Here is a 27,233-nt window from a genome sequence, read left to right as displayed (position 1 = left end):
CAGCCGGGGTTTGGGGGGGGGGGGTCCACCACATCCCCCCCGCCCCACGTCACCCCCCCGGCGCAGAGACCCGGGGGGGCCGTGGGAGGAGGAGGGGGGGTCCGGTCTCTGCCCCGGGGGGGGGTGGCGGCACGTTTCCCCCCCCCCCGTCCCCGCGTCCCCCCCCCCTTTCTCTCCCTGCAGCGCTAACCCCCCCGTTTCTCTCCCCCAGCCTCTCTGCAGCCGGCGCCGGACAGCGGGAGCACGGGGGGGGCCCGTCCCCCTCCGCGTCCCCCCCCCGGGGGGGCAGCCCCGTGTCCCCCCCCCCCCGTCACCCCCCCCCGTCATGTCGCCGTTCGATCAACCCTGGCTGGCGCGAGGAGGGGGCGGGTTCGGCAGGGCCCCCCCGCCTTAGGCCCCCCCACCTTAGGGCCCCCCCCACCCTAGGGCCCCCCCTCCACTTTAGGGACCCCCCCCAGGGAGAGCTGCCCCCCCAGACCCATAGTAGGGCCTGTCCCCCCCCCATGGGGAGGGTTTTGGGGTGGGGGGGGCAGGACGCCTGGGCCCTCCGTGGGGGGGCTGCTGCCACCCCCCCCACCCTGCTGCTGGTGGGGGGGGACAGCAGTGTCCCCCCCCCTTCTGGGCCCCCCCTTCCCTCCTCCCCCCCCCACTGCCTCGCTACCTCCTTCCCCCCCCCCACCCGGCTGTGGGACCCCCCCCATCGGTGTCACCCGTGTCCCCTCTGGGGTCCCCCCTGCTCCCCCCCCGGGGCTGGGGTCCCCCCTGTCCCCCCTGTCCCCCCCTCCCGGGGTCGGGCCCCCCCTGGCTGGGGCCGCTCATGAACCGCTTCTCTCTTCTCTCCTGCTTCTCGCTGTGTCCCCCCGTCCCTCTGTCCCCCCGTGTCCCCCCCATGTCCCCCTGTCCCCACCTGTGTCCCTCCCATGTCCCTCTGCGTGTCCTGCCCGTCCCTGCGTCCTCACGTGTGTCTCCATGTCCCCATGGGTGTCCTCGTGTCCATCCCTGTCCTCATGGATGTCCTCATGGGTGTCCCCTGTCCCCATGGGTGTCCCCATGTCCTCATGGCTGTCCTTGTGTCCCCATGGGTGTCCTCGTGTCCTCACGGCTGTCCTCATGTCCATCCCTGTGTCCCCATGTCCCTCTGTGTTGTCCATCCCTGTATCCTCCTCATGTGCATCCATGTGTCCCCATGGGTGTCCCTGTGTCCTCATGGCTGTCCCTGTGTCCCCATGGGTGTCCTCGTGTCCATCCCTGTGTCCCCGTGCGCATCCCTCTGTCCTTGTGTGTGTCCCTCATCCGTCCTTGTGTTTTTGCATCTGTGCTTGTGCCCCCCCGTGCGTCCCCGTGTCCCTGCTCGTATCCCCATGTGTCCTTGTGTCTGTCCCCACCTCCATTCCCATGGCCTTCTGTCTGTCCTGGTGTCCATCGCCGTGTCTGTCCCTGTCTGTCCCCATCCTTGTGTCTGTCCACACGTCTTTGTGTCTGTGTACTTGTGTCTGTCCTTGTGTCCTCTGTCCATCCCCATGTCCATGCCCATGTCCTTGTGTCCCTGCGTCTGCTCCTGTGTTCTCATGTCCCTGTGCCTGTCCCCATGTCCGTCCCTGTGTCTGTCCACATCTCATGTGCTTATGGCTCTCCCTGTGTCCATCTCTGCGTCCTTGTGTCTGTCCTTGTGTCCCTGTGTTCATCTTGTGTCCTTGCGTCTGCCTCCATGTCTGTGCCCATGTCCTTGTGTCCATCCCGTATCCATTCGTATGTCCTTGTGCCCATCTTGTGTCCCTGTGTGCCGCCATGTCCATGCCTGTGTCCCCGTATCTGTTCCTGTGTCCCTGTGTCCCCACATCTGTCCCTATGTCCTTGTGTCCATCCCCATGTGTTCTCATGTCCATGGTTGTGTCCGCATGTCTGTCTCTACGTCCTTGTGTCCATCGCTCTGCGTCCCTACGTCTACACTTGCATCCTCGTGTTTGTGCCTATGTTCTTGTGTCTGTCCCCATGTCCTTGGGTCCATCTTGTGTCCTTGTATCTGCCTCCACGTCTGTCCTTGTGTCTTTGTGTCTGTCCCCGTGCCCATCCCTGTGTCCTTGGGTCCATCTTGTGTCCTTGTATCTGCCTCCACGTCTGTCCTGGTGTCTTTGTGTCTGTCCCCGTGCCCATCCCTGTGTCCTTGGGTCCATCTTGTGTCTTTGTGCCTGTCTCCACATCTGTCTTTGTGTCCTTGTGTCTGTCCCCATGTCCATCTGTGTCCTTGGGTACATCCCGTGTCCTTGTATCTGCCTCCACGTCTGTCCTTGTGTCTTTGTGTCTGTCCCCGTGCCCACCCCTGTGTCCTTGGGTCCATCTTGTGTCCTTGTATCTGCCTCCACGTCTGTCCTGGTGTCTGTGTCTGTCCCCGTGCCCACCCCTGTGTCCTTGGGTCCATCTTGTGTCCTTGTATCTGCCTCCACGTCTGTCCTGGTGTCTTTGTGTCTGTCCCCGTGCCCATCCCTGTGTCCTTGGGTCCATCTTGTGTCCTTGTATCTGCCTCCACGTCTGTCCTGGTGTCTTTGTGCCTGTCCCCGTGCCCATCCCTGTGTCCTTGGGTCCATCTTGTGTCCTTGTATCTGCCTCCACGTCTGTCCTGGTGTCTTTGTGTCTGTCCCCGTGCCCATCCCTGTGTCCTTGGGTCCATCTTGTGTCCTTGTATCTGCCTCCACGTCTGTCCTGGTGTCTTTGTGCCTGTCCCCGTGCCCATCCCTGTGTCCTTGGGTCCATCTTGTGTCCTTGTATCTGCCTCCACGTCTGTCCTGGTGTCTTTGTGTCTGTCCCCGTGCCCATCCCTGTGTCCTTGGGTCCATCTTGTGTCCTTGTATCTGCCTCCACGTCTGTCCTGGTGTCTTTGTGTCTGTCCCCGTGCCCATCCCTGTGTCCTTGGGTCCATCTTGTGTCTTTGTGCCTGTCTCCACATCTGTCTTTGTGTCCTTGTGTCTGTCCCCATGTCCATCTCTGTCCTTGGGTACATCCCGTGTCCTTGTATCTGCCTCCACGTCCATACCCATGTCCTGGTGTCCATCTCGTGTCCCTGTGTGTGCCCTCGTATCCCTGCCTGTGTCCCCGTGTCTACCTCCATGTCCATCGTCACGTCTCGGTGTCCATCTTGTGTCCCTGCGTGTGCCCTCGTGTCCATGCCCGCGTCCCCCCGTCCACCTCCACGTCCGTCCCCACGCCCTGCGTCCGTCCCCGCGCCCGTCCCCCCCAGTCTTCGTGTGCCCGGGCACGCTGCAGCGCATCGGCGAGGCCACCTCCACCCACGAGTCGGAGCACCAGGCGGGCGCCTGGTGCAAGGACCCGCTGCAGGCGGGCGACCGCATCTACGTCATGCCCTGGGTGCCCTACCGCACCGACACGCTCACCGAGTACGCCTCGTGGGCCGACTACGTGGGCGCCCGCCACACCACCACCTACCGCCTGCCCAACCGCGTCGACGGCACGGGCTTCGTGGTCTACGACGGCGCCGTCTTCTACAACAAGGAGCGCACGCGCAACGTGGTCAAGTACGACCTGCGCACCCGCATCAAGAGCGGCGAGACGGTGGTGGGCGCCGCCAACTACCACGACACCTCGCCCTACCGCTGGGGCGGCAAGAGCGACATCGACCTGGCCGTGGACGAGGAGGGCCTGTGGGTCATCTACGCCACCGAGGGCAACGGCGGGCGCCTGGTCGTGAGCCAGCTCAACCCCTACACGCTGCGCTTCGAGGGCACCTGGGACACGGCCTACGACAAGCGGGCCGCCTCCAACGCCTTCATGGCCTGCGGCGTGCTCTACGTGGTGCGCAGCGTCTACGCCGACGACGACAGCGAGGCCGCCGGCAACCGCGTGGCCTACGCCTTCAACACGCGGGCCAACCGCGAGGAGCCCGCCGGGCTGCCCTTCCCCAACCCCTACCAGTACGTCTCCTCCGTGGCCTACAACCCCCGCGACAACCAGCTCTACGTGTGGAACAACTACTTCGTGGTGCGCTACGGCCTCGAGTTCGGGCCGCCCGACCCCGGCGCCGGTGAGCGGCGGCGGTGGCGGCGGCCATCTTCCTCCTTCCCACCGCCCCCGGGGCCGGCTGGGTCCATGGAAGGGAGGTTCTGGGGGTCTGGGGTCATGGTGGGGAGGTCCTGGGGGTCTGGGTTCATGGTGGGAGGTTCTGGAGGTCTGGGGTCATGGTGGGGGAAGCCCTGGAGGTCTGGGTCCATGGTGGTGGGGTCATGGGGGTCTGGGGTCATGGAAGGGAGGTCCTGGGGGTCTGCGGTCATGGTGGGAGGTCCTGGGGGTCTGGGTCCATGATGGGGGGCTCCTGGGGGTCTGGGTCCATGGTGGGGGGGTCCTGGGGGTCTGGGGTCATGGTGGGGAGGTCCTGGGGGTCTGGGTCCATGGAAGGGAGGTTCTGGGGGTCTGGGGTCATGGTGGGGGAAGCCCTGGGGGTCTGGGTCCATGGTGGGGGGCTCCTGGGGGTCTGGGTCCATGGCGGGGGGATCCTGGGGGTCTGGGGTCATGGTGGGGGAAGCCCTGGGGGTCTGGGGTCATGGTGGGGGAAGCCCTGGGGGTCTGGGGTCATGGTGGGGGGTACTGGGGGCCTGGGTCCATGGTGGGGGGGGGTCCTGGGGGTCTGCGGTCATGGTGGGAGGTCCTGTGGCTCTGGGTCCATGATGGGGGGCTCCTGGGGGTCTGGGGTCATGGTGGGGGAAGCCCTGGGGGTCCGGGTCCAGGGGGGGTGGTCTGGGCTGGGGGGTCCCCATCCATGGGGGGGTCCCAATCCATGGAGAGGTCCCGGTCCATGGGGCGGTCCGGGCTGGGGGTCCCTGTCCATGGGGGAGTCCTGGTCCGTGGGGGGGTGTCTGGGCCGGGGGGTCCCCATCATGGGGGGGTCCCAGTCCGTGGGGGGGTGTCTGGGCCGGGGGTCCCCCTCCATGGGGGGGTCCCAGTCCGTGGGGGGGTGTCTGGGCCGGGGGGTCCCCCTCCATGGGGAGGTCCCCATCCATGGGGGTTCCCTGCTCCATGGGGGGGGGGGTCCCGGTGTGGGGGCAGTCCCGGTCCGTCCCCGTTCCGCGCGGGGGGGGGGGGGCGGTTGGGCAGGTCCGTGACCCCCCTCCCCGTTCCCCCCTCCCCCGCCCAGGCCCGGCGACCACAGCGGCGCCCAGCGCGGCGGCGGCGCGGCCCACGGCGGCGCGGAGCTCGGCGGCGCCCGGGCCCAGCCCCACGGCGCGCCGCGGCCCGCTGACGGCGCGGCCCGGCCCCGCCGCCGCCGCCGCCGCCACCCCGGGGGGGCCCCCGGCGGCGCCCGCCTCCCCCGGCGGCGGCGGCGGCGGCGGCGGCGGCGGGGGGGCGGGGCCGGGCCCGGGGGGCGGGGCCGGGGGCGGGGCGGCCGGCTCGCCGGGCCCGCCCCCCCCCGCGGCGCCCGCCCCGCCGCCGCCGCCGCCGCCGCCGCCGGCGCAGGGCGCCCCCCCGCGGCTGTGCGAGGCGCGCGAGGTGCGGCGCGTGCAGTGGCCGGCGGCGCAGCAGGGCGTCGTCGTGGAGCGGCCCTGCCCCAAGGGCACCCGCGGTACGGGGGGGCTGGGGGGGGGCTATGGGGCCGGGGGGTGGGGTATGGGGGGGGCTATGGCGCTGGGGAGGCTTATGGGGCCGGGGGGGCCGGGGGGGCGGGGTATGGGGGGGCCTATGGGGCCAGGGAGGGGGATATAGGGGGTGGGGTATGGGGTGGCTATGGGGCCGGGGGGGCCTGGGGGGGTGGGGTATGGGGGGGCCTATGGGGCCAGGGAGGGGGAATAGAGGGGGTGGGGTATGGGGTGGCTATGGGGCCGGGGGGGCCTATGGGGCCAGGGAGGGGGATATAGGGGGTGGAGTATGGGGCCAGGGAGGGGAGATATAGGGGGTGGAGTATGGGGCAGCTATGGGGCTGGGGGGGTCTGGGGGGGTGGGGTATGGGGGGTCCTATGGGGCCAGGGAGGGGGGATATAGGGGGTGGGGTATGGGGCCAGGGAGGGGGGATATAGGGGGTGGAGTATGGGGCAGCTATGGGGCTGGGGGGGTCTGGGGGGTGGGGTATGGGGGGTCCTATGGGGCCAGGGAGGGGGGATATAGGGGGTGGGGTATGGGGCCAGGGAGGGGGGATATAGGGGGTGGAGTATGGGGCTGGGGGGGCCTGGGGGGGTGGGGTATGGGGGGGGCTTATGGGGCTGTGGGGAGGATATGGGGGAGGCTATGGAGCTAGGGAGGGGTATGGGGGGTGGCTATGGGGCTTGGGGGGTGGGGTATGGGGGGGCCTTATGGGGCTGGGGGGGCTGGGGGAGTGGGGTATGGGGGGCTATGGGGGGCTATGGGGCTGTGGGGGTGGGGTATGGGGGGCTTATGGGGCTGGGGGGTGGGGTATGGGGGGCTATGGGGCTGTGGGGGTGGGGTATGGGGGGATATGGGGCTGGGGGGGTGGAGTATGGGCGGTTTGGAGGGGCTATGGGGCCGGGGGGACACGGGGGGGGCTATGGGGCCAGGGGATGGGGTATGGGGGGGCTTATGGGGCTGGGGGGGCTCGGAGGTGGGGTATGGGTGGTTTGGGGGCAGCTATGGGGTCGGGAGGATGGGATATGGGGGGGCTTACGGGGCTGGAGGGGGCTGGGGGGTGGGGTATGGATGGGCTGGGGGGGGCTACAGGGCTGGGGGGGTGGGATATGGAAGGGCCTATGGGGCCAGGGAGGGGGGTATGCAGGTGGGGTATGGGGGGAGTATGGGGCTGGGGGGGGATATGGGGGTTGGGGTATGGGCAGTATGGGGGGGGCTGTGGGGCTGGGGGGGGCTGCAGGGACATGGGGAGTGGGGTATGGAGGGGGTTATGGGGCCAGGGGGGTATGGAGGAGTGCGATATGGGTGGTATGGGGGGGCTATGGGGCTGGGGGGGCATGGGGGGACATGGGGAGTGGATATGGGGGGTCTATGGGGCCGTGGGGCTCTGCGGGGGGCTGTGGGGCCGTTCTCCCGGCTGACCCCCCCCCGGCCCCCCCAGGCATCGCCTCCTTCCAGTGCCTGCTGGGCCTGGGCGTGTGGAACCCGCGCGGCCCCGACCTCAGCAACTGCACCAGCCCCTGGGTCAACCAGGTGGCCCAGAAGGTACCAGTGACCCCCCCGAGACCCCCCCGAGACCCCCCAGTGCTGGGGACCCCCAGCCTGGGAGCCCGGGACCCTCACTGCCCCGGGGACCCCCCCCAGGGACCCCCGGACACCAGCCCCTGGGTCAACTAGGTGGCCCAGAAGGTACCGCGCCCGCCCCGAGACCCCTCCGAGACCCCCCCAGCCCCGGAGACCCCCCCCAGGGACCCCAGCTGAGACCCAGGGACTCACTGTCCTGGAGACCCCCAACCAGGGACCCCCAGGGCCCTCCCCACCCCGGGAGCCCCCCCGAGACCCCCAACCAGGGACCCCCAGGGCCCTCCCCAGCCCGGGGAACCTCCCTAAGACCCCCAACCAAGGACCCCCAGGACCCTCCCCAGCCTGGGGACCCCCCCAAGACCCTCTCCAGGGACCCCCCAGGGCCCTCACCATCCTGGGGACCCCCCCAAGACCCTCTCCAGGGACCCCCAGGACCCTCCCCACCCCAGGGACCCCCACGCAGGGCCCTGGGACCCTTCCCACCCAAAGCCCCCCCCCAGACCCCTCAGTGTCCCCCCCCAGGACCCCTGAGACCCCCCCTCCCTACCCCAGCACTGGATAAGGGGGGTCCCCATCCCCAAGGGACACCCTGGGGGCAACCCCCAGCCCCCCCCCCCCCCACGGCGTCCCCATGGGGACAATCGCGGGGTGCAAAGTCGGGGGGAGAGAGCTGGCGCTGACCCCCCCCCGCCGCCCCCCCAGATCAAGAGCGGGGAGAACGCGGCGAACATCGCCAGCGAGCTGGCGCGGCACACGCGGGGGCCCGTCTACGCCGGCGACGTCAGCTCCTCCGTGCGCCTGCTCGAGCAGCTCCTGGACATCCTGGACGCCCAGCTGCAGGCGCTGCGGCCCGTCGAGCGCGAGTCCGCCGGCAAGAACTACAACAAGGTGCGGCCGGGGACGGGGTGTTCTGCACGCCGGGGTCCTCCCGCGGACGGGGTGTTCTGCACGCCGGGGTCCTCCCGGGGACGGGGTGCCTTGGACGCTGACGTCCTCCCGCGGACGGGGTGCCCGGCACGCCGGGGTCCTCCCGGGGACGGGGTGTTCTGCACGCCGGGGTCCTCCCGGGGACGGGGTGCCTTGGACGCTGATGTCCTCCCGCGGACGGGGTGCCCGGCACGCCGGGGTCCTCCCGGGGACGGGGTGCCTTGGACGCTGACGTCCTCCCGGGGACAGGGTGCCTGGCACGCCGGGGTCCTCCCGGGGACGGGGTGCCTTGGACGCTGACGTCCTCCCGCGGACGGGGTGCCCGGCACGCCGGGGTCCTCCCGGGGACGGGGTGTTCTGCACGCCGGGGTCCTCCCGGGGACGGGGTGCCTTGGACGCTGACGTCCTCCCGGGGACGGGGTGCCCGGCACGCCGGGGTCCTCCCGGGGACGGGGTGCCTTGGACGCTGACGTCCTCCCGCGGACGGGGTGCCCGGCACGCCGGGGTCCTCCCGGGGACGAGGTGCCCTGGATGCCGGCGTTTTCTGGGTGACGGGGTGCCACGGACACCAGGGTCCTCCAAGTGATGGGGTCTCTCAGACGCCAGGGTCCCCCAAGTACCAAGGTCCTCCGGGTGACGGGGTGCCCTGGACACCGGGGTCCTCCTGGTGATGGTGTCCTGAACACCAAGGTCCTCCAGGTGACAGGGTGCCTTGGACACTGCGGTCCTCCCGGTGATGGGGTGCCCTGGACACCAGGGTCCTCCTGGTGACGGGGTCTCCCAGATGCCAGGGTCCCCCAAACTCCAGGGTCCTCCAGGTGACGGGGTGCCCTGGACACCGAGGTCCTCCCAGTGACAGGGTGCCCTGGACATCGGGGTCCTCCCGGTGATGGGGTGCCCTGGATGACAGGGTCCTCCAGATGATGGGGTGCCCTGAGCACCAGCGTTCTCTGGGTGACGGGGCCCTCAAACGCCAGGGGTGCCCTTGACTAGGTGTCCTGGACCACTGGGGTCCTCCAGGTGGACCTCCAGGTCCTCCAGGGCCCCACTGGGAAGGGGAAGGGGAAGGGGGTCTGGGGGCACTTGGGGGTCGCACGTGGTGCCCCCCCGCCCAGGCTGATGCCCTCTTTGCCCCCGCCCAGATGCACAAGCGGGAGCGGACGTGTAAGGATTACATCAAGGTGAGCGCGGCCGGGGGGCTGGGGGTTAGGGCTGGGGGTCACGGCTGGGCTGTGGGGCTGTGGTTCGGGTCTGTGGGTCTGGGTTGTGCCATGGGGCTGGGGGTTAGGGCTGGGGGTCACAGCTGGGCCGTGGGGCTGTGGTTCGGGTCTGTGGGTCTGGGTCGTGCCATGGGGCTGGGGGTCAGGGCTGTGCCGTGGGGCTGGGGATCAGGGCCATGGGGCAGGGCTGGGCCATGAGGCTCTGCTGTGGGGCTGGGGGTCACTGGGCTGTGGGTCAGGGCCGTGGGGCTCTGCTATGGGGCTGGGGGTCAGGGCCATGGATCCGGGCTGTGCCATGGAGTGGTGGGTGGGGCCTGTTGGGGGGCGTGACCAGGGGGCGTGGCCCCAGTGGGAGGTGTGCTGGGGGCGGGGCCCCACGGGGGGCATGTCAGGGGGCGTGGCTCAGCAGTGCCCACAAGTGGTGGGGGTGTGGCCAGGGGCATGGCTCCACCGGTGGGGGGCGTGGCCAGGGCATGGCTGGGTGGCGCCTGCAGGTGGTGGGGGTGGGGTGCCTGGGGGTGTGGCCTCGCGGGGGGGGCGTGGCAAGGGGCGTGGCTGAGCAGTGCCCACAGGCAGTGGTGTAGGTAGTGGTGAGGTGCCTGGGGGTGTGGCCTCGCGGGGGGGGGGCGTGGCAAGGGGCGTGGCCAGGAGTGTGGCTGAGCAGTGCCTGCAGGTGGAGGTGGAGGTGTGGCCTGGCGGGGGCGTGGCCAGGGGCGTGGCTGAGCAGTGCATGCAGGGGTGTGGGTGCTGGGGGCGTGGCCAGGGGCGTGGCCAGGGGCGTGGCTGAGCGGTGCCCGCAGGCGGTGGTGGAGGCGGTGGATAACCTGCTGCGCCCCGAGGCGCTGGAGTCGTGGCGCGACATGAACGGCTCGGAGCAGGCGCACACGGCCACCATGCTGCTCGACGTGCTCGAGGAGGGCGCCTTCCTCCTGGCCGACAACGTCAAGGAGCCCGCCCGCTTCCTCGCCGCCCGCCAGAACCTCGGTGCGCCCCCCCCTCACCCCCCCGGACGCCTGGGCCCCCGCGGCGGCACCCGCACCCTCGGGGCCCGGACGCCTGGGTCCCCCTGGGGACCTCACCTCGATTCCCAGGGCAGCCCCAGCAGACACCTAAGGGAGACCCTGCCCGGACACCTGGGCCCCTGGGCGAGGGGGGGCCTTGAATCCCCGGGGGAGGGGGATAGCCGGACGCCTGGGTCCCCATGGGGACCTCGCCTTGTCACCCAGGGGAGTCCCAGCAAAGACCTGGGCAAGACCCTACTGGGTCCCCGGGAAAGGAAATCCCCGAATGCCTGGGTCCCCGGGAAAGGAGATCCCCGGATACCTGAGTCCCTGGGAAAGGGGGGTCCCCGGACGCCTGGGTCCCTGGGGGCCACGACCCAGGGGAGCTGCACCAGCTGCCCAAGGAGCACGGGCGTGCGAGAGGGATGCGTGTGCAAGGGGATGGGCTGGCAGGGACATGCGTGTGCGGAGGCACACGTGTGCGAGGCCACGCGCCTGTGCTCTCCCCCAGTGCTGGAGGTGACGGTGCTCAACACGGAGGGGCAGGTCCAGGAGCTGGTTTTCCCCCAGGAGTTCGGGGGCGAGAGCTTCATCCAGCTCTCGGCCAACACCCTTAAGCAGAACAGCCGAAATGGTGAGGGGCCGGGGGTCATCCCGGGGAGGTCTCGAGGGTCCTGGGGGGATCTCAGGGGCTCCAGGAGGATCCCGGGGGATTTTGGGGTCCCATCAGGGGTTTTGGGGGGTTCTCAGGGGTCTTGGGAGGGTTGGGGGAACCTCAGAGGTCTCTGGTGGGGCTCTTGGGGGTCTGGAGAGGGAGATTTGGGGATTTGGGGATCTCAGAGAGGTCCTGGAGAGGCCTCAGGGACTTGAGGGGGGATTTTGGCAGTCTCAAAGGAGGTCTGGGGTGAGCTGGGGAGGGGATTTGGAGGGATCAGAGAGATCCCAGGGAGATCTGGGGGTCCTGGGGAGACCTTGGAGATCCCAGGAGGATCCTAGGGGGTGTTGGGGAGATCATGGGGGTCTCCAGGATGTCTCAAGGCTCACCAGTGGCTCTGGGAAGATCTCAGGGGGATGTGGGGGGATCTCTGTGGTCCCAGGGAGCTCTGGAGGTCTTGTGGAGGCCTCAAGGTTACGTTGAGGGGCTCCCAGGGGTCCCCGGTGGGCTCAGGGAGGTTTCAGGGGGCTCTCGGGGTCCCTGGGGGAGGGCAGGGAGATTTGGGGGGCTCCTGGAGGTTCTTGGAGCAATCAGGGAGATTTTGGGGGGCTCTTAGGGGTCCTTGTGGGAGGTCAGGGAGATTTGAGGGTGCTCTTGGAGGGTCCTGGAGCAACCAGGTAGTTGTTGGGGGGCTCTCAGGGGTCCTGGGGAGGGGTAGGGAGTTTTGGGGGGGGGCTCTCAGGGGTGCCTGGGGGGTCTGACGGCTCCGGGCCCGCAGGGGTGGTCAAGGTGGTCTTCATCCTGTACAACAACCTGGGGCTGTTCCTGTCGACGGAGAACGCGACGGTGCGGCTGGGGGGGGACGTGGGCGCCCGCAGCCCCTCGCTCGTCGTCAACTCCCAGGTCATCGCCGCCTCCATCAACAAGGAGTCCAGCCGGGTCTTCCTCATGGACCCCGTGGTCTTCACCCTGCCCCACCTCGAGGTGAGACCCCCGCCCCGCCCCGGTGCCCCCCGGGAGCCACCTCTCGTCCCTGAGACCCCCAGGAGCTCCATACAGCCCTGGGGACCCCCTGGGACCCCCGCCCAGCCCCTGGGACCCCCAGGACCTCCAAACAGCCCTGGGGACCCCCTGGGACCCCCTAGGCAGCCCCTGGGACCCCCCGCTGGCCCCTGAGCTCCCCCAGGGACCCCCACCCAGCCCCTGGGAGCCAGCCCTGGTCCCTGAGGCCCCCAGGAGCTCCAAACAGCCCTGGGGACCCCTGGGACCCCCGCCCAGCCCCTGGGACCCCCAGGACCTCCAAACAGCCCTGGGGACCCCCTGGGACCCCCTAGGCAGCCCCTGGGACCCCCCGCTGGCCCCTGAGCTCCCCCAGGGACCCCCACCCAGCCCCTGGGAGCCAGCCCTGGTCCCTGAGACCCCCAGGAGCTCCAAACAGCCCTGGGGACCCCCTGGGACCCCCGCCCAGCCCCTGGGACCCCCAGGACCTCCAAACAGCCCTGGGGACCCCCTGGGACCCCCTAGGCAGCCCCTGGGACTCCCCGCTGGCCCCTGAGACCGCCCAGGGACCCCCACCCAGCCCCTGGGAGCCAGCCCTGGTCCCTGAGACCCCCAGGAGCTCCAAACGGCCCTGGGGACCCCCTGGGACCCCTGCCCAGCCCCTGGGACCCCCAGGACCTCCAAACAGCCCTGGGGACCCCCTGGCACCCCCTAGGTAGCCCCTGGGACCCCCCGCTGGCCCCTGAGACTGCCCAGGGACCCCCACCCAGCCCCTGGGAGCCAGCCCTGATCCCTGAGACCCCCAGGAGCTCCAAACAGCCCTGGGGACCCCCTGGGACCCCTGCCCAGCCCCTGGGACCCCCAGGACCTCCAAACAGCCCTGGGGACCCCCTGGGACCCCCTGGGCAGCCCCTGGGACCCCCCGCTGGCCCCTGAGACCGCCCAGGGACCCCCACCCAGCCCCTGGGAGCCAGCCCTGGTCCCTGAGACCCCCTGGGACCCCCAAAGAGCCCTGGGGAGCCCCTGAGACCCCCAATCCAGCCCCTGGGACCCCCAGCTGGCCCCTAGGGACCACCTGGGACCCATCCCCAGCTGTGGGGACCCCCTGGGACCCTCTGTCCAGCCCCTGGGACCCTCAGCTGGCCCTTGAGCTCCCCCAGGAACCCCCAAACAGCTGTGGGGACCCCCAGCACCCTCAGTGCCTCCCAGTGCCCCCAGATCTCCCAGTCCCTGGGCACCCAGTGCCCCCAGGACCCCCAATGCTCTCCAGCACCCCCAGTACTTCCCAGCGCCTCCCAGTTCTCCCAGTCCCTGGCCCCCCCCAGCCCCTTCAATGCCCCCGGGGAGCCCCCAGCACCACCAGTTTCCCCAGTCGCCCCAGCGCTGAGCCGGTTCCCGCAGGCCAAGAACCACTTCAACGCCAACTGCTCCTTCTGGAACTACTCGGAGCGCTCCATGACGGGGCACTGGTCGACGCAGGGCTGCCGCCTGCTCGACACCAACGCCACGCACACGTCCTGCGCCTGCAGCCACCTCACCAACTTCGCCGTCCTCATGGCCCACCGCGAGAGCGTGAGCACCCGGGGGACACGGGGGGGACACGGGGACGCAGGGGGACGCGGAGACATGGGGACGCAGGGGGACACGGGGCGACGCCACGCACACGTCCTGCGCCTGCAGCCACCTCACCAACTTCGCCGTCCTCATGGCCCACTGCGAGAGCGTGAGCACCTGGGGGGGACACGGGGACACGGGGGGGACACGGGGATGCAGGGGGACGTGGGGACACGGGGCAACGCCACGCACACGTCCTGCGCCTGCAGCCACCTCACCAACTTCGCCGTCCTCATGGCCCACCGCGAGAGCGTGAGCACCCGGGGGACACGGGGGGGACACAGGGACACGGGGGGGACACGGGGACGCAGGGGGACGTGGGGACACGGGGCAACGCCACGCACACGTCCTGCGCCTGCAGCCACCTCACCAACTTCGCTGTCCTCATGGCCCACCGCGAGAGCGTGAGCACCCGGGGGACACGGGGGGGACACAGGGACATGGGGGGGACACGGGGACGCAGGGGGACGCAGGGACGTGGGGACGCAGGGGGACACGGGGCGACGCCACGCACACGTCCTGCACCTGCAGCCACCTCACCAACTTCGCCGTCCTCATGGCCCACCGCGAGAGCGTGAGCACCCGGGGGGACACGGGGGGGACACGGGGACACGGGGGGGACACGGGGACGCAGGGGGACGCGGGGACGTGGGGACGCAGGGGGACACGGGGCGACGCCATGCACACGTCCTGCGCCTGCAGCCACCTCACCAACTTCGCCGTCCTCATGGCCCACCGCGAGAGCGTGAGCACCTGGGGGGGACACGGGGACACGGGGGGGACACGGGGACGCAGGGGGACGTGGGGACACGGGGCAACGCCACGCACACGTCCTGCGCCTGCAGCCACCTCACCAACTTCGCCGTCCTCATGGCCCACCGCGAGAGCGTGAGCACCCGGGGGACACGGGGGGGACACGGGGACACGGGGGGGACACGGGGACGCAGGGGGACGCGGGGACGTGGGGACGCAGGGGGACACGGGGCGACGCCATGCACACGTCCTGCGCCTGCAGCCACCTCACCAACTTCGCCGTCCTCATGGCCCACCGCGAGAGCGTGAGCACCTGGGGGGGACACGGGGACACGGGGGGGACACGGGGACGCAGGGGGACGTGGGGACACGGGGCAACGCCACGCACACGTCCTGCGCCTGCAGCCACCTCACCAACTTCGCCGTCCTCATGGCCCACCGCGAGAGCGTGAGCACCCGGGGGACACGGGGGGGACACGGGGACACACGGGGACACAGCATGCAATGCAGGGCACCGCTGCGGGTGCCATCGCCGCACGGGTGCCATCACGGGTGCTCGCAGCCGTGCAGGGCACGGGGAGGGTGCAGGGCCGTGCTGGGTGCCCACGCCAGGCACAATGCCGGCGGTGGGTGCGGGTCAGGGTGCCGGCACCGCGCGCTGACGCCGGCCGCCCGCGCAGTACCAGGGCCGCCTGAACGAGCTGCTGCTGTCGGTGATCTCGTGGGTGGGCATCGTGGTGGCCCTGGTGTGCCTGGGCATCTGCATCTCGGCCTTCTGCTGCCTGCGCGGGCTGCCCTCCGACCGCACCACCATCCACAAGAACCTCTGCATCAGCCTCTTCCTCGCCGAGCTCGTCTTCCTCGTCGGCATCGACAAGACCCAGTACCAGGTCGGGCCCCCGCCGCGCGCCTGGGACCCCCCCGGCACCCCCCTGTGCACCCAAGGGATCCCCCTGCGGCCCCCGTGGCACCCTGGGATCCCCCAGGGCACCTCGGAGCCCTCCACGACCCCCCCAGGGCACCTCAGAGCCCACAGGACCCCCCTGGCACCCAAGGGACCCCCCAGGGCACCTTGGAGCCCCTCAGGACCCCCCCCATGGCATCCAAGGGACCCCCCCACAGCCCCATGGCACCCTGGGATCCCCCAGGGCACTTTGGAGCCCCTCGGGACCCCCCCGTGGCACCCAGGGGACCCTGGGACCCCCCAGGGCACCTCAGAGCCCCCCAGAAACCCCTCAGGACCCCCCCGTGGCACCCAAGGGCCCCCCTGCAGCCCCATGGCACCTTGGGACCCCCCAGAGGCCCCCAATCCCCCACCAGGGATCCCATGGGACCCCCCAGGGCAGCTTGGAGGCCACCAGAGCCCCCCAGGGACCCCCAAGGACCCCCCTTGGCACCCCAGGGTGCTTCCACAGCACCCCAGGGATCCTCTGCACCCACTCATGGCATCTTGGGATCCCCCCAGATCCTCCCAGGGACCCCACGGGACCCCCTGTGGCCCCCCCAGCACCTCAGAGGCCACCAGAGGATGGGTGCCCACATCCCCCCTACACCTGGGGTGCCCCCAGCCCCATGGCTGCCCCACAGCGTCCTGTGCCTATGCCCGCAGGTGGCCTGCAGGTGCCCCATCTTTGCGAGGTCCTTGTCCCCATAAGGTCCCTGTTCCTATGGGTGCCCCCAGCCCCACGGCGCTCCCCCCCACAGGTGGCCTGCCCCATCTTCACGGGGTCCCCGTCCCCATAGGGTCCCCGTCCCCACGCAGCCCCTGTTCCTATGGGTGCCCCCAGCCCTGTGGGGCGCCCCCAGCCCCACGGCTGCCCCACGGCGCGCCCGCCCCGCAGGTGGCCTGCCCCATCTTCACGGGGTCCCCGTCCCCATAGGGTCCCCGTCCCCACACAGCCCCTGTTCCTATGGGTGCCCCCAGCCCTGTGGGGTGCCCCCAGCCCCACGGCTGCCCCACGGCATGCCCGCCCCGTAGGTGGCCTGCCCCATCTTCACGGTATCTCCATCCCCATAGGGTCCCCATCCCCATGGGGTCCCCGTCCCCACACAGCCCCTGTTCCTATGGGTGCCCCCAGCCCTGTGGGGTGCCCCCAGCCCCACGGCTGCCCCACGGCGTGCCCCCCCGCAGGTGGCCTGCCCCATCTTCACGGTATCCCCATCCCCATAGGGTCCCCGTCCCCATAGGGTCCCCGTCCCCACACAGCCCCTGTTCCTATGGGTGCCCCCAGCCCTGTGGGGCGCCCCCAGCCCCACGGCTGCCCCACGGCGCGCCCCCCCACAGGTGGCCTGCCCCATCTTTGCGGGGCTGCTGCACTACTTCTTCCTGGCGTCCTTCTCGTGGCTGTGCCTGGAGGGCGTCCACCTCTACCTGCTGCTGCTGGAGGTCTTCGAGAGCGACCTGTCGCGCCGCAAGTACTACTACGCCGGCGGCTACTGCTTCCCGGCCGTGGTGGTGGGCGTCGCCGCCGCCGTCGACCACCGCAGCTACGGCACCGACCAGGCGTGAGTGGGCGGGGCTTGGGGCAGGGGGCGGGGCCTGGGGCAGGGGGTGGGGCCTGCTGGGGCAGGGGGCGGGGCTGTGGTGGGCGGGGCTGTGGTGGGCGTCGCCGCCGCCGTCAACCACCGCAGCTACGGCACCGACCAGGCGTGAGTGGGCGGGGCCTGGAGAAGGGGGCGGGGCCTTGGTGGTGGGCGTCACCACTGCCGTCAACCACCGCAGCTACGGCACCGACCAGGCGTGAGTGGGCAGGGCCTGGAGAAGGGGGCGGGGCCTGGCTGAGGGGGCGGGGCCTTGGTGGTGGGCGTCACCACCGCCATCAACCACTGCAGCTATGGCACCGACCAGGCATGAGTGGGCGGGGCCTGGAGCAGGGGGCGGGGCCTGGGGCAGGGGGTGGGGCCTGCTGGGGCAGGGGGCAGGGCTGTGGTGGGCGGGGCTGTGGTGGGCGTCGCCGCTGCCGTCAACCACCGCAGCTACGGCACCGACCAGGCGTGAGTGGGCGGGGCCTGGAGAAGGGGGCGGGGCCTTGGTGGTGGGCGTCACCACCGCCATCAACCACTGCAGCTATGGCACTGACCAGGCGTGAGTGGGCGGGGCCTGGAGCAGGGGGCAGGGCCTGGAAAAGGGGGTGGGGCCTGCTGGGGCAGGGGCGGGGCTGTGGTGGGCGTCGCCGCCGCCGTCAACCACCGCAGCTACGGCACCGACCAGGCGTGAGTGGGCGGGGCTTGGGGCAGGGGGCGGGGCCTGGGGTGGGGGGCAGGGCCTTGGTGGTGGGCGTCGCCGCCGCCATCAACCACCGCAGCTATGGCACCGACCAGGCGTGAGTGGGCGGGGCTTGGGGCAGGGGGTGGGGCCTGGGGTGGGGGGCAGGGCCTTGGTGGTGGGCGTCGCCGCCGCCGTCAACCACCGCAGCTACGGCACCGACCAGGCGTGAGTGGGCGGGGCTTGGGGCAGGGGGCGGGGCCTGGGGTGGGGGGCAGGGCCTTGGTGGTGGGCGTCGCCGCCGCCATCAACCACCGCAGCTATGGCACCGACCAGGCGTGAGTGGGCGGGGCCTGGGGCAGGGGGTGGGGCCTGCTGGGGCAGGGGGCGGGGCTGTGGTGGGCGTCGCCGCCACCGTTGACCACTGCAGCTACGGCACCAACCAGGCGTGAGTGGGTGTGGCTTGGGGCAGGGGCGGGGCCTGGGGTTGTGGGCGGGGCCTTGGTGGTGGGCGTCGCCGCCGCTGTCGACTGGCGGCGCCTGGCTGAGGGGTGGGGCCTGGCGGGGGCGGAGCCTGGGGCAGGGGGCAGGGCCTGGCAGGTGGGGGGCGGAGCTTGCTGACCCCCTTCTCCCCCCAGGTGCTGGCTGCGGGTGGACAACTACTTCATCTGGAGCTTCATCGGCCCCGTGGCCTTCGTCATCCTGGTGAGGGGGCTGCGGGAGCCGCTGGGGGTCCCGCCGTGGGGTGCCGGGTGCCGCGGGGAGGCTCTGGGCGCTGCCGTGGGGTGGTGGGTGTCGTGAGACTCGATGTGGGGCAGGCCAGTGGGTGCCAGGGGACCTGCCGTGGGCCCGGCTGTGGGACCTGCTGTGGGTCTGGCATTGGGGCGGTCTGTGGGTCTGTCTGTGGGTCCGCTCATGGGTCAGTGTGGTGTCCGTGGGGCTGTGAGTGCCGTGGGGTGGTCCGTGGGTCTGTCCATGGGGCAGTCCGCGGGCCAGTGAGTGCCGTGGGGTGTCCGTGGGGCTGTTTGTGGGGTGGTGGAGTGTCCGTGGGTCTGTCCGTGGGGTGGTGGGTGCAGCGGGGTGTCCATGGGGTGGTCTGTGGGGCAGTGGGGTGTCTGTGGGTCGATCCATGGGGCGGTGGGGTGTCCATGGGTCTGTCCATGGGACGGTGGGTGCGGTGGGGTGTCCATGGGTCGATTTGTGGGGCGGTGGGTGTCTGTGGGGTGGTCCATGGGGTGGTGGGGTGTCCGTGGGTCTGTCCGTGGGGTGGTGGGTGCAGCGGGGTGTCCATGGGGTGGTCTGTGGGGCAGTGGGGTGTCCATGGGTCTGTCCATGGGACGGTAGGTGCGGTGGGGTGTCCATGGGCCGATCTGTGGGGCGGTGGGTGGCCGTGGGGTGTCCATGGGGTTGTGGGGGGGCCGTGGGGCGGCCGTGGGGCGGCCGTGGGGCGCTGACGGTCCGCGCAGGTGAACCTGGTGTTCCTGCTGGTGACGCTGCACAAGATGATCCGCAGCTCGGCCGCCCTCAAGCCCGACTCCAGCCGCCTCGACAGCATCAAGTGAGCGGGGGGGCCCGAAATGGGGACCCCGAAATGGGGACCCCGAAATGGGGACCCCTGAAACAGGGCCCCGAAATGGGGACCCCAAAACAGGGGCACCTGAAATGGGACCCCTGAAACAGGGACCCCGAAACGGGACCCTTGAAATGGCACCTCCAAAATGGGTCCTGAAATGGGGACCCCCAAAATGGGGACCCCCAAAACAGTCCCCTGAAATGGGATCTCCAAAACAGGTCCCAAAATGGGGACCCCAAAACAGGGACCCCCAAAATGGGGACTCCTGAAACGGGACCCTGAAATGGGGACCCCAAAACAGGACCCCCGAAATGGGGATCCCTGAAACAGGGACCCCAAAACAGGGGCCCCTGAGATGGGACCCCCGAAACAGGGACCCCGAGACAGGGACCCTAAAATGGGTACCCGAAAGGGGCACCCCTGAAATGGGACCCCAAAACAGGGCCCCAAAATGGGGACCCCCAAAACGGGACCCCTAAAACAGGACCCCCAAAACAGGTATGGCGAAAGGAGGACCCCTGAAACAGGACCCCCAAAATGGGACCCCCAAAATGGGACCCCAAAACAGGGGCCCCTGAAATGGGACCCCTGAAATGGGACCTCCAAAACGGATCCCGGAATGGGGCCCCCCAAAACAGGTCCCAAAACGGGGACCCCCCGAAATGGGGACCCCCAAACGGGGATCCCCGAAACAGGGCCTCCTGAAACAGGGACCCCAGAACAGGTCCCAAAACAGGGCCCCCTGAAACGAGGCCCCGAAATGGGGACCCCCGAAATGGGGACCCCCGAAACGTGGGCCTCAATGACCCCCGAGATGGGCCGCCCCGAAACAGGCCCCCCAAAACGGGCACCTTGAAACAGGGTCCCCAAAATGGGGGGCCCTGCTGCACCCCGGGATGGGACCCCAAAACAAGGACCCCCAAAATGTGGGGCCCTGATGCCCCCCAGGATGGGACCCCCAGAATGGGACCCCCCAGCACGGGGACCCCCAGAAAATGGATCCCTAGGTCGTGGGTGCTGGCGACCCCCATGCCCCCCCCAGGTTGTGGGTGCTGGGGACCCCCGTGACCCCGACCACCAGGTCCTGGGTGCTGGGGACCCCAGGCCCCCCCCACCTCAGGCGCTGGGTGCTGGGACCCCCCTGACCCCGTTCCCCCCCCCCCCCGCAGGTCGTGGGCGCTGGGGGCCATCGCGCTGCTGCTGCTGCTGGGGCTGACGTGGGCCTTCGGCCTCCTCTTCGTCACCCGCGAGTCGGTGCTCACGGCCTCGCTCTTCACCGCCTGCAACGCCCTGCAGGGCACCTTCATCTTCGTCTTCCACTGCGCCCTCCAGAAGAAGGTGGCACCCCGGGGTGGGGGGGGGCCCAGAACGGGGGTCCTGGGGTGGTGGGTCCCATGGTGGGGGGCACCCAGGGTGGTGGGGTCCCATAACAGGGGTCTTGGGGTGGTGGGTCCCATGGTGGGGGGCACCCAAGGGTGGTGGGGTCCCAGAGCAGGGGTCTTGGGGTGGTGGGTCCCATGGTGGGGGGGCACCCAAGGGTGGTGGGGTCCCAGAACAGGGGTCTTGGGGTGGTGGGTCCCATGGTGGGGGGCACCCAAGGGTGGTGGGGTCCCAGAACAGGGGTCTTGGGGTGGTGGGTCCCATGGTGGGGGGCACCCAAGGGTGGTGGGGTCCCATAATGGGGGTCCTGGGGTGGTGGGTCCCATGGTGGGGGGCACCCAAGGGTGGTGGGGTCCCAGAACAGGGGTCTTGGGGTGGTGGGTCCCATGGTGGGGGGCACCCAAGGGTGGTGGGGTCCCAGAACAGGGGTCCTGGGGTGGTGGGTCCCATGGTGGGGGGCACCCAAGGGTGGTGGGGTCCCAGAGCAGGGGTCCTGGGGTGGTGGGTCCCATGGTGGGGGGCACCCAAGGGTGGTGGGGTCCCAGAACAGGGGTCTTGGGGTGGTGGGTCCCATGGTGGGGGGCACCCAAGGGTGGTGGGGTCCCAGAACAGGGGTCCTGGGGTGGTGGGTCCCATGGTGGGGGGCACCCAAGGGTGGTGGGGTCCCAGAGCAGGGGTCTTGGGGTGGTGGGTCCCATGGTGAGGGGCACCCAGGGGTGGGGGCATCTCAGAATAAGGGACCTGGGATGGGGGGCACCCAGGGGTGGTGGTGGGGGTCCCAGAATAGGGGTCCTGGGGTGGGGGGGTCCCAAGGTTGGGGGCACCCGGGGTGGGATAACCAGGCTCCTTGGGGGGGGGTCATCCCTTGGGTGGGGGGTCCCAGGGCCAGGGTCCCTTGGGGTGGGGTAACCAGGCTCCCAGGGGTGCGGGGGGGTCCCAGGGGGGTCCTGGGGGTGTCACCCACCCCCCTGACCCCGCCGCCCCCCCCCCAGGTGCACCGGGAGCTCAGCAAATGCCTGCGGCACGCGTCCTGCTGCCTGCGCAGCCCCCCCGGCACCACCCTGGGCTCCCTCAAGACCTCCGCCATCCGCACCAACACCCGCTACTACACCGGCACCCAGGTACCGCCGCCGCACCCCCGCCACCGGCAACAGCCGCGGCACCCGGGTGGGGGGGGGGGCTGCGGGGTCCCCAGGGGCGACAGGGGGGCCCTGGGGGCAATGGAGTGTCGGGGTCCCCAGGGTGGGGGTCCCTGGGGGGGATGGGTACCCGGTTTGGGGGTCCTTGGGGACACTGGGGTCTCTGGGGACATTGGGGTCCCCAGGGTGGGGGTCCCTGGGGACACCAGGGTCTCTGGGGACATTGGGGTCCCCAGGGTGGGGGTCCCTGGGGGTGATGGGTCCCCAGGGTGGGGGTCTCTGGGGACACCGGGGTCTCTGGGGACATTGGGGTCCCCAGGGTGGGGGTCCCTGGGGGTGATGGGTCCCCGGGGTGGGGGTCCCTGGGGACACCGGGGTCTCTGGGGATATTGGGGTCCCCAGGGTGGGGGTCCCTGGGGGTGATGGGTCCCTGGGGTGGGGGTCTCTGGGGACACCGAGGTCTCTGGGGACATTGGGGTCCCCAGGGTGGGGGTCCCTGGGGGTGATGGGTCCCTGGGGTGGGGGTCTCTGGGGACACCGGGGTCTCTGGGGACATTGGGGTCCCCAGGGTGGGGGTCCCTGGGGGTGATGGGTCCCCAGGGTGGGGGTTCCCGGGGGGGGGTCCCAGCCGAGCTGTCGCCCCCAGAGCCGGATCCGGAGGATGTGGAACGACACCGTGCGGAAGCAGACGGAGTCCAGCTTCATGGCGGGGGACCTGAACAGCACCCCCACCCTCAACCGAGGTGAGACCCCCGGCGCCGGGACCCCCCAAGCCCTCCGACCCCCACCCTCAGCCAAGCTGGGACCCCCGGGACCCCCCACACCCACCCCACACCGAGCTGGGACCCCCAAGTCCCGTAACACCCGGCTTCAACCGAGGTGGGAACCTCGGGACCCTCAAGCTCCCCGACCCCCCCCCTCAGCCAAGGTGAGACCCCCAACACCCTGGGACCCCCAACTGCTCCAACCCCCACCCTGAGCTGAGGTGGGACCCCTGGGACCCCCAACCCCCACCCTCAACCAAGGTGGGACCCCCAAAACCCTCTGGGACCCCCAAGCCATACCCTCAGCCAAGGTGGGACCCCCTGACCCCCACCCTGAGCTGAGGTGGGAGCCCTGGGACCCCCAACCCCCACCCTCAACCAAGATGGGACCCCCAAGACCCCCTGGGACCCCCAACCCCCACCCTCAACCAAGGTGGGACCCCCAAAACCCCCTGGGACCCCCAACCCCCACCCTCAACCAAGGTGGGACCCCCAAAACCCCCTGGGACCCCCAAACTCCACCCTCAACCAAGGTGGGACCCCCAAGCCCCCAGGGGCCCCCAAGCCCCTCCAACACCCACCCTCAGCCAGGATGGGACCCCCGGGACCCCCAAGCCCCCCCACCCCCACCCTCAACCGAGGTGGGACCCCCAAAACCCCTGACCCCCACCCTCAGCCGAGGTAGGACCCCCGGGACGCCCAAACTCCGACCCCACCCTCAATCCAAGTGGGACCCTCAGGAGCCCCTGGGACCCCCGCAGCCCCCCCCGACCCAGGCGAGACCTTTGCCCCCCCCGGGCCCCCCCGGCCCCCCCGCGGTGACGGTGGCCCCTCTGCCCGCAGGCACCATGGGCAACCACCTGCTGACCAACCCGGTGCTGCAGCCCCGGGGGGGCACCAGCCCCTACAACACCCTCATCGCCGAGTCGGTGGGCTTCAACCCCAGCTCGCCCCCCGCCTTCAACTCCCCAGGTGGGCCCCCCCGCGCGCCCCCCCCCCCTCCGAGGAACCCCCCCCCCCTTCGGCTCCCCGGGGGGGGACTCCTGGCGTGCCCCCCAAAATGCCCCCCGGCACCCCCTCCCCGCCTTCCCCCGCCCCCAGGGACCCATAAATCCCCCCTCCCCAAACACCCCCTGCTTCCCCCCTCCATGGGTACCGCGTGTGGGGGCATCCTCAAATGCCCCCCCCAGGGCACCCCCCACCTTCGCCCCCCCCCCGGGTAGGTACCACACATTGGGGCAGCCCCAAATACCCCCCCGCGGGGCCAGTGGGCTCTGGGGGGCTCCGGGGGTCGGTGCTGGGGGGCCGGGGGGGCTCGGGGGGGCTCTGGGGATCAGTGCTGGGGGGCCGGGTGAGCTCTGGGGGGCTCCGGAGGTCTGTGCTGGGGGGCCGGGGGGGGCTCGGGTGTCTCTGGGGGGCGGTGCTGGGGGGCCGGGGGGGCTCTGGGGCTCGGTGCTGGGGGGCCGGGGGGGCTCTGGGGGGTCAGGGCCCCCCCTTAACCTGCCATCTCTGCCTGCTGCCACCAGGGAGCTTCCGCGAGACCAGTAAGTGCCCCCCCCTTGTGCCCCGCCTTGTGCCCCCCAGTGCTCCCCTCATGTCCCCCAGTGTCCCCCAGTGTCCCCTTGTGTCCCCCCTCGTCCCCCAGTGCCCCCCCTCGTGCCCCCCAGTGTTCCCCAGTGCCCCCAGTGTCCCCTCGTGCCCCCCCTCGTGCCTCTGCACCCTCTTGTCCCCCTTGGTGCCCTCGTGCCCCCTCGTGTCCCTCGTGTCTCTGTGCCCCCCCCACGTCCCCCGTGCCCCCCGTCCCCTCGTGTCCCATGTCCCCTCGTGTCCCATGTCCCCTCATGCCACTCGCACCCGCTTGTGCCCCCACGTCCCCTCATGCCCCACGTCCCCTCGTGTCCCATGTCCCCTTGTGTGCCCACGCCCCCGTCACACCCCCTCATGCCCCCGTGTCCCCTTGGGCCACTCGCACCCGCTTGTGCCCCCACGTCCCCTCGTGCCCCACGTCCCCTCATGCCCCCCGTGCCCTCGTGCCCCCCGTGCCCTCGCGGTCCTCACGCCCCTCGTGCCCCTCGCACCCACGTGTGCCCCCATGTCCCCTTGTGCCCCTCACACCCCCTCGTGCCCCTCGTGTCCCTTACACTCATTTGTGCCCTTGCCCCCCCACACCCCCTCGTGCCCCTCGCACCCACTCGTGCCCCTCACACCCCTCATGCCCCCGTGTCCCCTTGTGCCCCCACACCCGCTCGTGCCCCCCATCCCCTCGCATCCCTCACACCTGCTTGTGCCCCCATGTCCCCTTGCGTCCCTCGCACCCTCTTGTGTCCCCTCGTGCCCCCTCGTGCCCTCGCACCCCCTCGTGCCCCTTGTGCCTCTTGCACCCACTTGTGCCCTCGCACCCCCACACCCCCTTGTGCCTCTCGCACCCCCTTGTGCCCCTTGCACCCGCTTGTGCCCCCTCGCACCCTCTCGTGCCCGTTGCACCTGCTTGTGCCCCCACGTCCCCTCGTGCCCCCTCACACCCCCTTGTGCCCCTGCGTCCCCTCGTGCCCCCCCGTGTCCCCTCACACCCCCTCGTGCCCCTTGCACCCCCTCGTGCCCTTGCACCCCCACATCCCCTCATGCCTCTCGCACCCTCTTGTGCCCCCTTGCACCCCCTCGTGCCCCCCCACGTCCCCTCGTGCCCCCCCGCGTCCCCTCGTGCCCCCCCCGCGTCCCCTGGTGCCCCCGCTGACGCGGCTGCCGCCCGCAGAGCACCCGCTGGGGGGGCCGCGCGACGCCGGCGCCCTGGACACGCTGCCGCTCAACGGCAACTTCAACAACAGCTACTCGCTGCGGGGCGCCGAGGGCGAGGGGGGGCCGGGGGGGCCGCGGGGGCCCGAGGGCCGCCGCCCCCCCCCGGACGCCGCCGCCCTGGAGAAGATGATCATCTCCGAGCTGGTGCACAACAACCTGCGCGCCGCCGCCGCCGCCGCCGCCCACGCCGCCGCGCACGGGGGGGCCCCCGCGCACGGGGGGGCCGCCGCCGCCGCCGCCCTGCACGGGGGGGCCGCCTTGCACGGGGGGGCCGCCTCGCACGGCGGAGCCGCCTCGCACGCAGCCACCATGTCGCACGGAGCAGCCGCGTCGCACGGAGGAGCCGCCATCTCGCACGGGGGGCCGCCGCCCCCCCCGCCGCCGCCCCCCCCGCCGCCGCCGCCGCCCCCCCCCGGCGAGCCCCCCCCCGAGCTGGGACTGCTGTACCAGGAGCTGGCGCGGGCCCAAGCGGGGCTGGGCCCGGGGCCCGGGGGGCCGCCGCCCCCCCCTCCTTCGCCCCCCCGGGACTCGCGCTACGCCGCCGCCGCCGCCCCCCCCGCCGCCGCGGCGGTGCCCCCCCCCCGGGACTCGGCCTACCCGGACAGCAGCCCCGAGGGGCCCCCCGAGGCGCCCCCCTACTTCAGCGGCCCCCCGCCGCCCCGCGCCGCCGGCCCCCCCCCGCCGCCGCCCCCGCCGCCCCCCCCCGGCCCGGCCTACTGCCCCGGGCGGCGGCCCAGCCGCGAGGCCTTCGGGGGGGCCGAGGGGCCGGGGGGGCCCGAGCCCGACGGGCAGATGCAGCTCGTCACCAGCCTCTGAGCGGCCCCCCCCCACCCGCCGTCCCCCCCCCGGCCCGGCCTCGCACGGGGGCTCGGCCTCGCACGGGGATCCGGCCTTGCACGAGGATCCGGCCTTGCACGGGGGTCCGGCCTCGCACGGGGGTCCGGCCTTGCACGAGGATCCGGCCTCGCACGGGGATCCGGCCTCGCACGGGGGTCCGGCCTTGCACGAGGATCCGGCCTCGCCTGGCATCCCGGCCTCGCACGGGGATTCAGCCTCGCACGGGGATTCGGCCTCGCACGAGGATCCGGCCTCACCCATCGCCTCGGCCTCGCACGGGGGTCTGGCCTCGCACGGCGGCTTGGCCTTGCACAGGGGTCCGGCCTTGCACGAGGATTTGGCCTCGCCTGTCGCCTCGGCCTCGCACGGGGGTCCGGCCTTGCACGAGGATCCGGCCTCGCACGGGGGCCCGGCATCCCCCTCCCATCGCCCCGGCCTCGCACGTGGACCCGGCCTCGCACGGGGACCCGGCCTCGCACAAGGACCCGGCCTCGCACGAGGACCCGGCCTTGCACGAGGACCCGGCCTCACACGTCGACCTGGCCTTGCACGAGGATCCGACCTCGCACGCCGCCCCGACCTTGCACGTGGACCCGGCCTTGCACGAGGACCCGGCCTCGCACGAGGACCCGGCCTCGGCCACCTCCAGCACCGGACGCTGCAGGCCTGCGCCCCCCCCCCCCGGACATGGGGGCTTCGCGCCCCCCCCTCGTGTGGACCCAAGGGTGCTTGTGCCCCCCCCGAACCAGAGCCGGGGCTCCTCGTGCCCCCCCCGGACATGGGGGGGCTCCTCGTGCCCCCCTGCATGGACACCGGGGTCCTCGTGCCCCCCCCCGGACATGGGGGGGTCCTCGTGCCCCCCCGCATGGACACGGGGGTCCTTGTGCCCCCCCCGGACATGGGGGGGGGGCTCCTCGTGCCCCCCTGCATGGACACAGAGGTCCTCGTGCCCCCCCAGTATGGACACGGGGGGGTCCTCGTGCTCCCCCCAGACATGGGACCCCCCCACCTGCCCCCCCCAGGGCTGGAAATGGGGGCCCCCCCCCCAAACCCCACCATGGGGGGGCTTTCTGTTCCCAATGGGGGAGAGGAACATGGCGGGAAGTGGGGGGGGGGGGCAGCCCCATTTTGGGGGGGGTCCCGGCCCCCCCCTCGCACGACTACGGACTCACAGGGCTCCCCCTCCCCGTGCGACCCCCCCCC

The 27,233-nt window shown here is 71.5% G+C and overlaps 1 protein-coding gene across 1 annotated transcript; it reads left to right on the top strand.

Annotated features, from left to right (window-relative positions):
- Positions 1-824: 824 nt before the first annotated feature.
- Positions 825-26,009, top strand: LOC112982163 (adhesion G protein-coupled receptor L1-like). The gene is made up of 20 exons (XM_064504699.1): positions 825-4,036; positions 5,144-5,250; positions 5,431-5,569; positions 7,025-7,128; positions 7,870-8,055; positions 9,237-9,275; positions 10,115-10,298; positions 10,827-10,949; positions 11,749-11,954; positions 13,371-13,541; positions 15,017-15,226; positions 16,621-16,841; positions 18,180-18,246; positions 19,008-19,099; positions 20,284-20,452; positions 21,487-21,615; positions 22,280-22,376; positions 23,241-23,369; positions 23,924-23,941; positions 25,150-26,009. Exons 1-20 carry the CDS (start codon positions 970-972, stop codon positions 26,007-26,009), a joined length of 6,318 nt encoding a protein of 2,105 aa, XP_064360769.1. The 5' UTR covers positions 825-969.
- The last annotated feature ends 1,224 nt before the right edge of the window (positions 26,010-27,233 follow it).

This window comes from Dromaius novaehollandiae, unplaced genomic scaffold (genome assembly GCF_036370855.1).
Source record: "Dromaius novaehollandiae isolate bDroNov1 unplaced genomic scaffold, bDroNov1.hap1 HAP1_SCAFFOLD_154, whole genome shotgun sequence".
NCBI lineage: Eukaryota > Metazoa > Chordata > Aves > Casuariiformes > Dromaiidae > Dromaius > Dromaius novaehollandiae.
Note: the sequence above shows the minus strand (reverse complement) of the source record. Positions and strands in the feature narration are given on the sequence as shown.

What these genes read in the sequence shown, in the direction of transcription:
- LOC112982163 (XM_064504699.1), top strand. Translation starts at nt 970, where the DNA reads ATGTCCCCATGGGTGTCCTCGTGTCCATCCCTGTCCTCATGGATGTCC. An exon ending in TCACCCTGCCCCACCTCGAG is followed by an intron (nt 11,955 to 13,370) that starts GTGAGACCCCCG and finishes CGGTTCCCGCAG; the next exon opens with GCCAAGAACCACTTCAACGC. An exon ending in CCGTGGCCTTCGTCATCCTG is followed by an intron (nt 18,247 to 19,007) that starts GTGAGGGGGCTG and finishes CGGTCCGCGCAG; the next exon opens with GTGAACCTGGTGTTCCTGCT.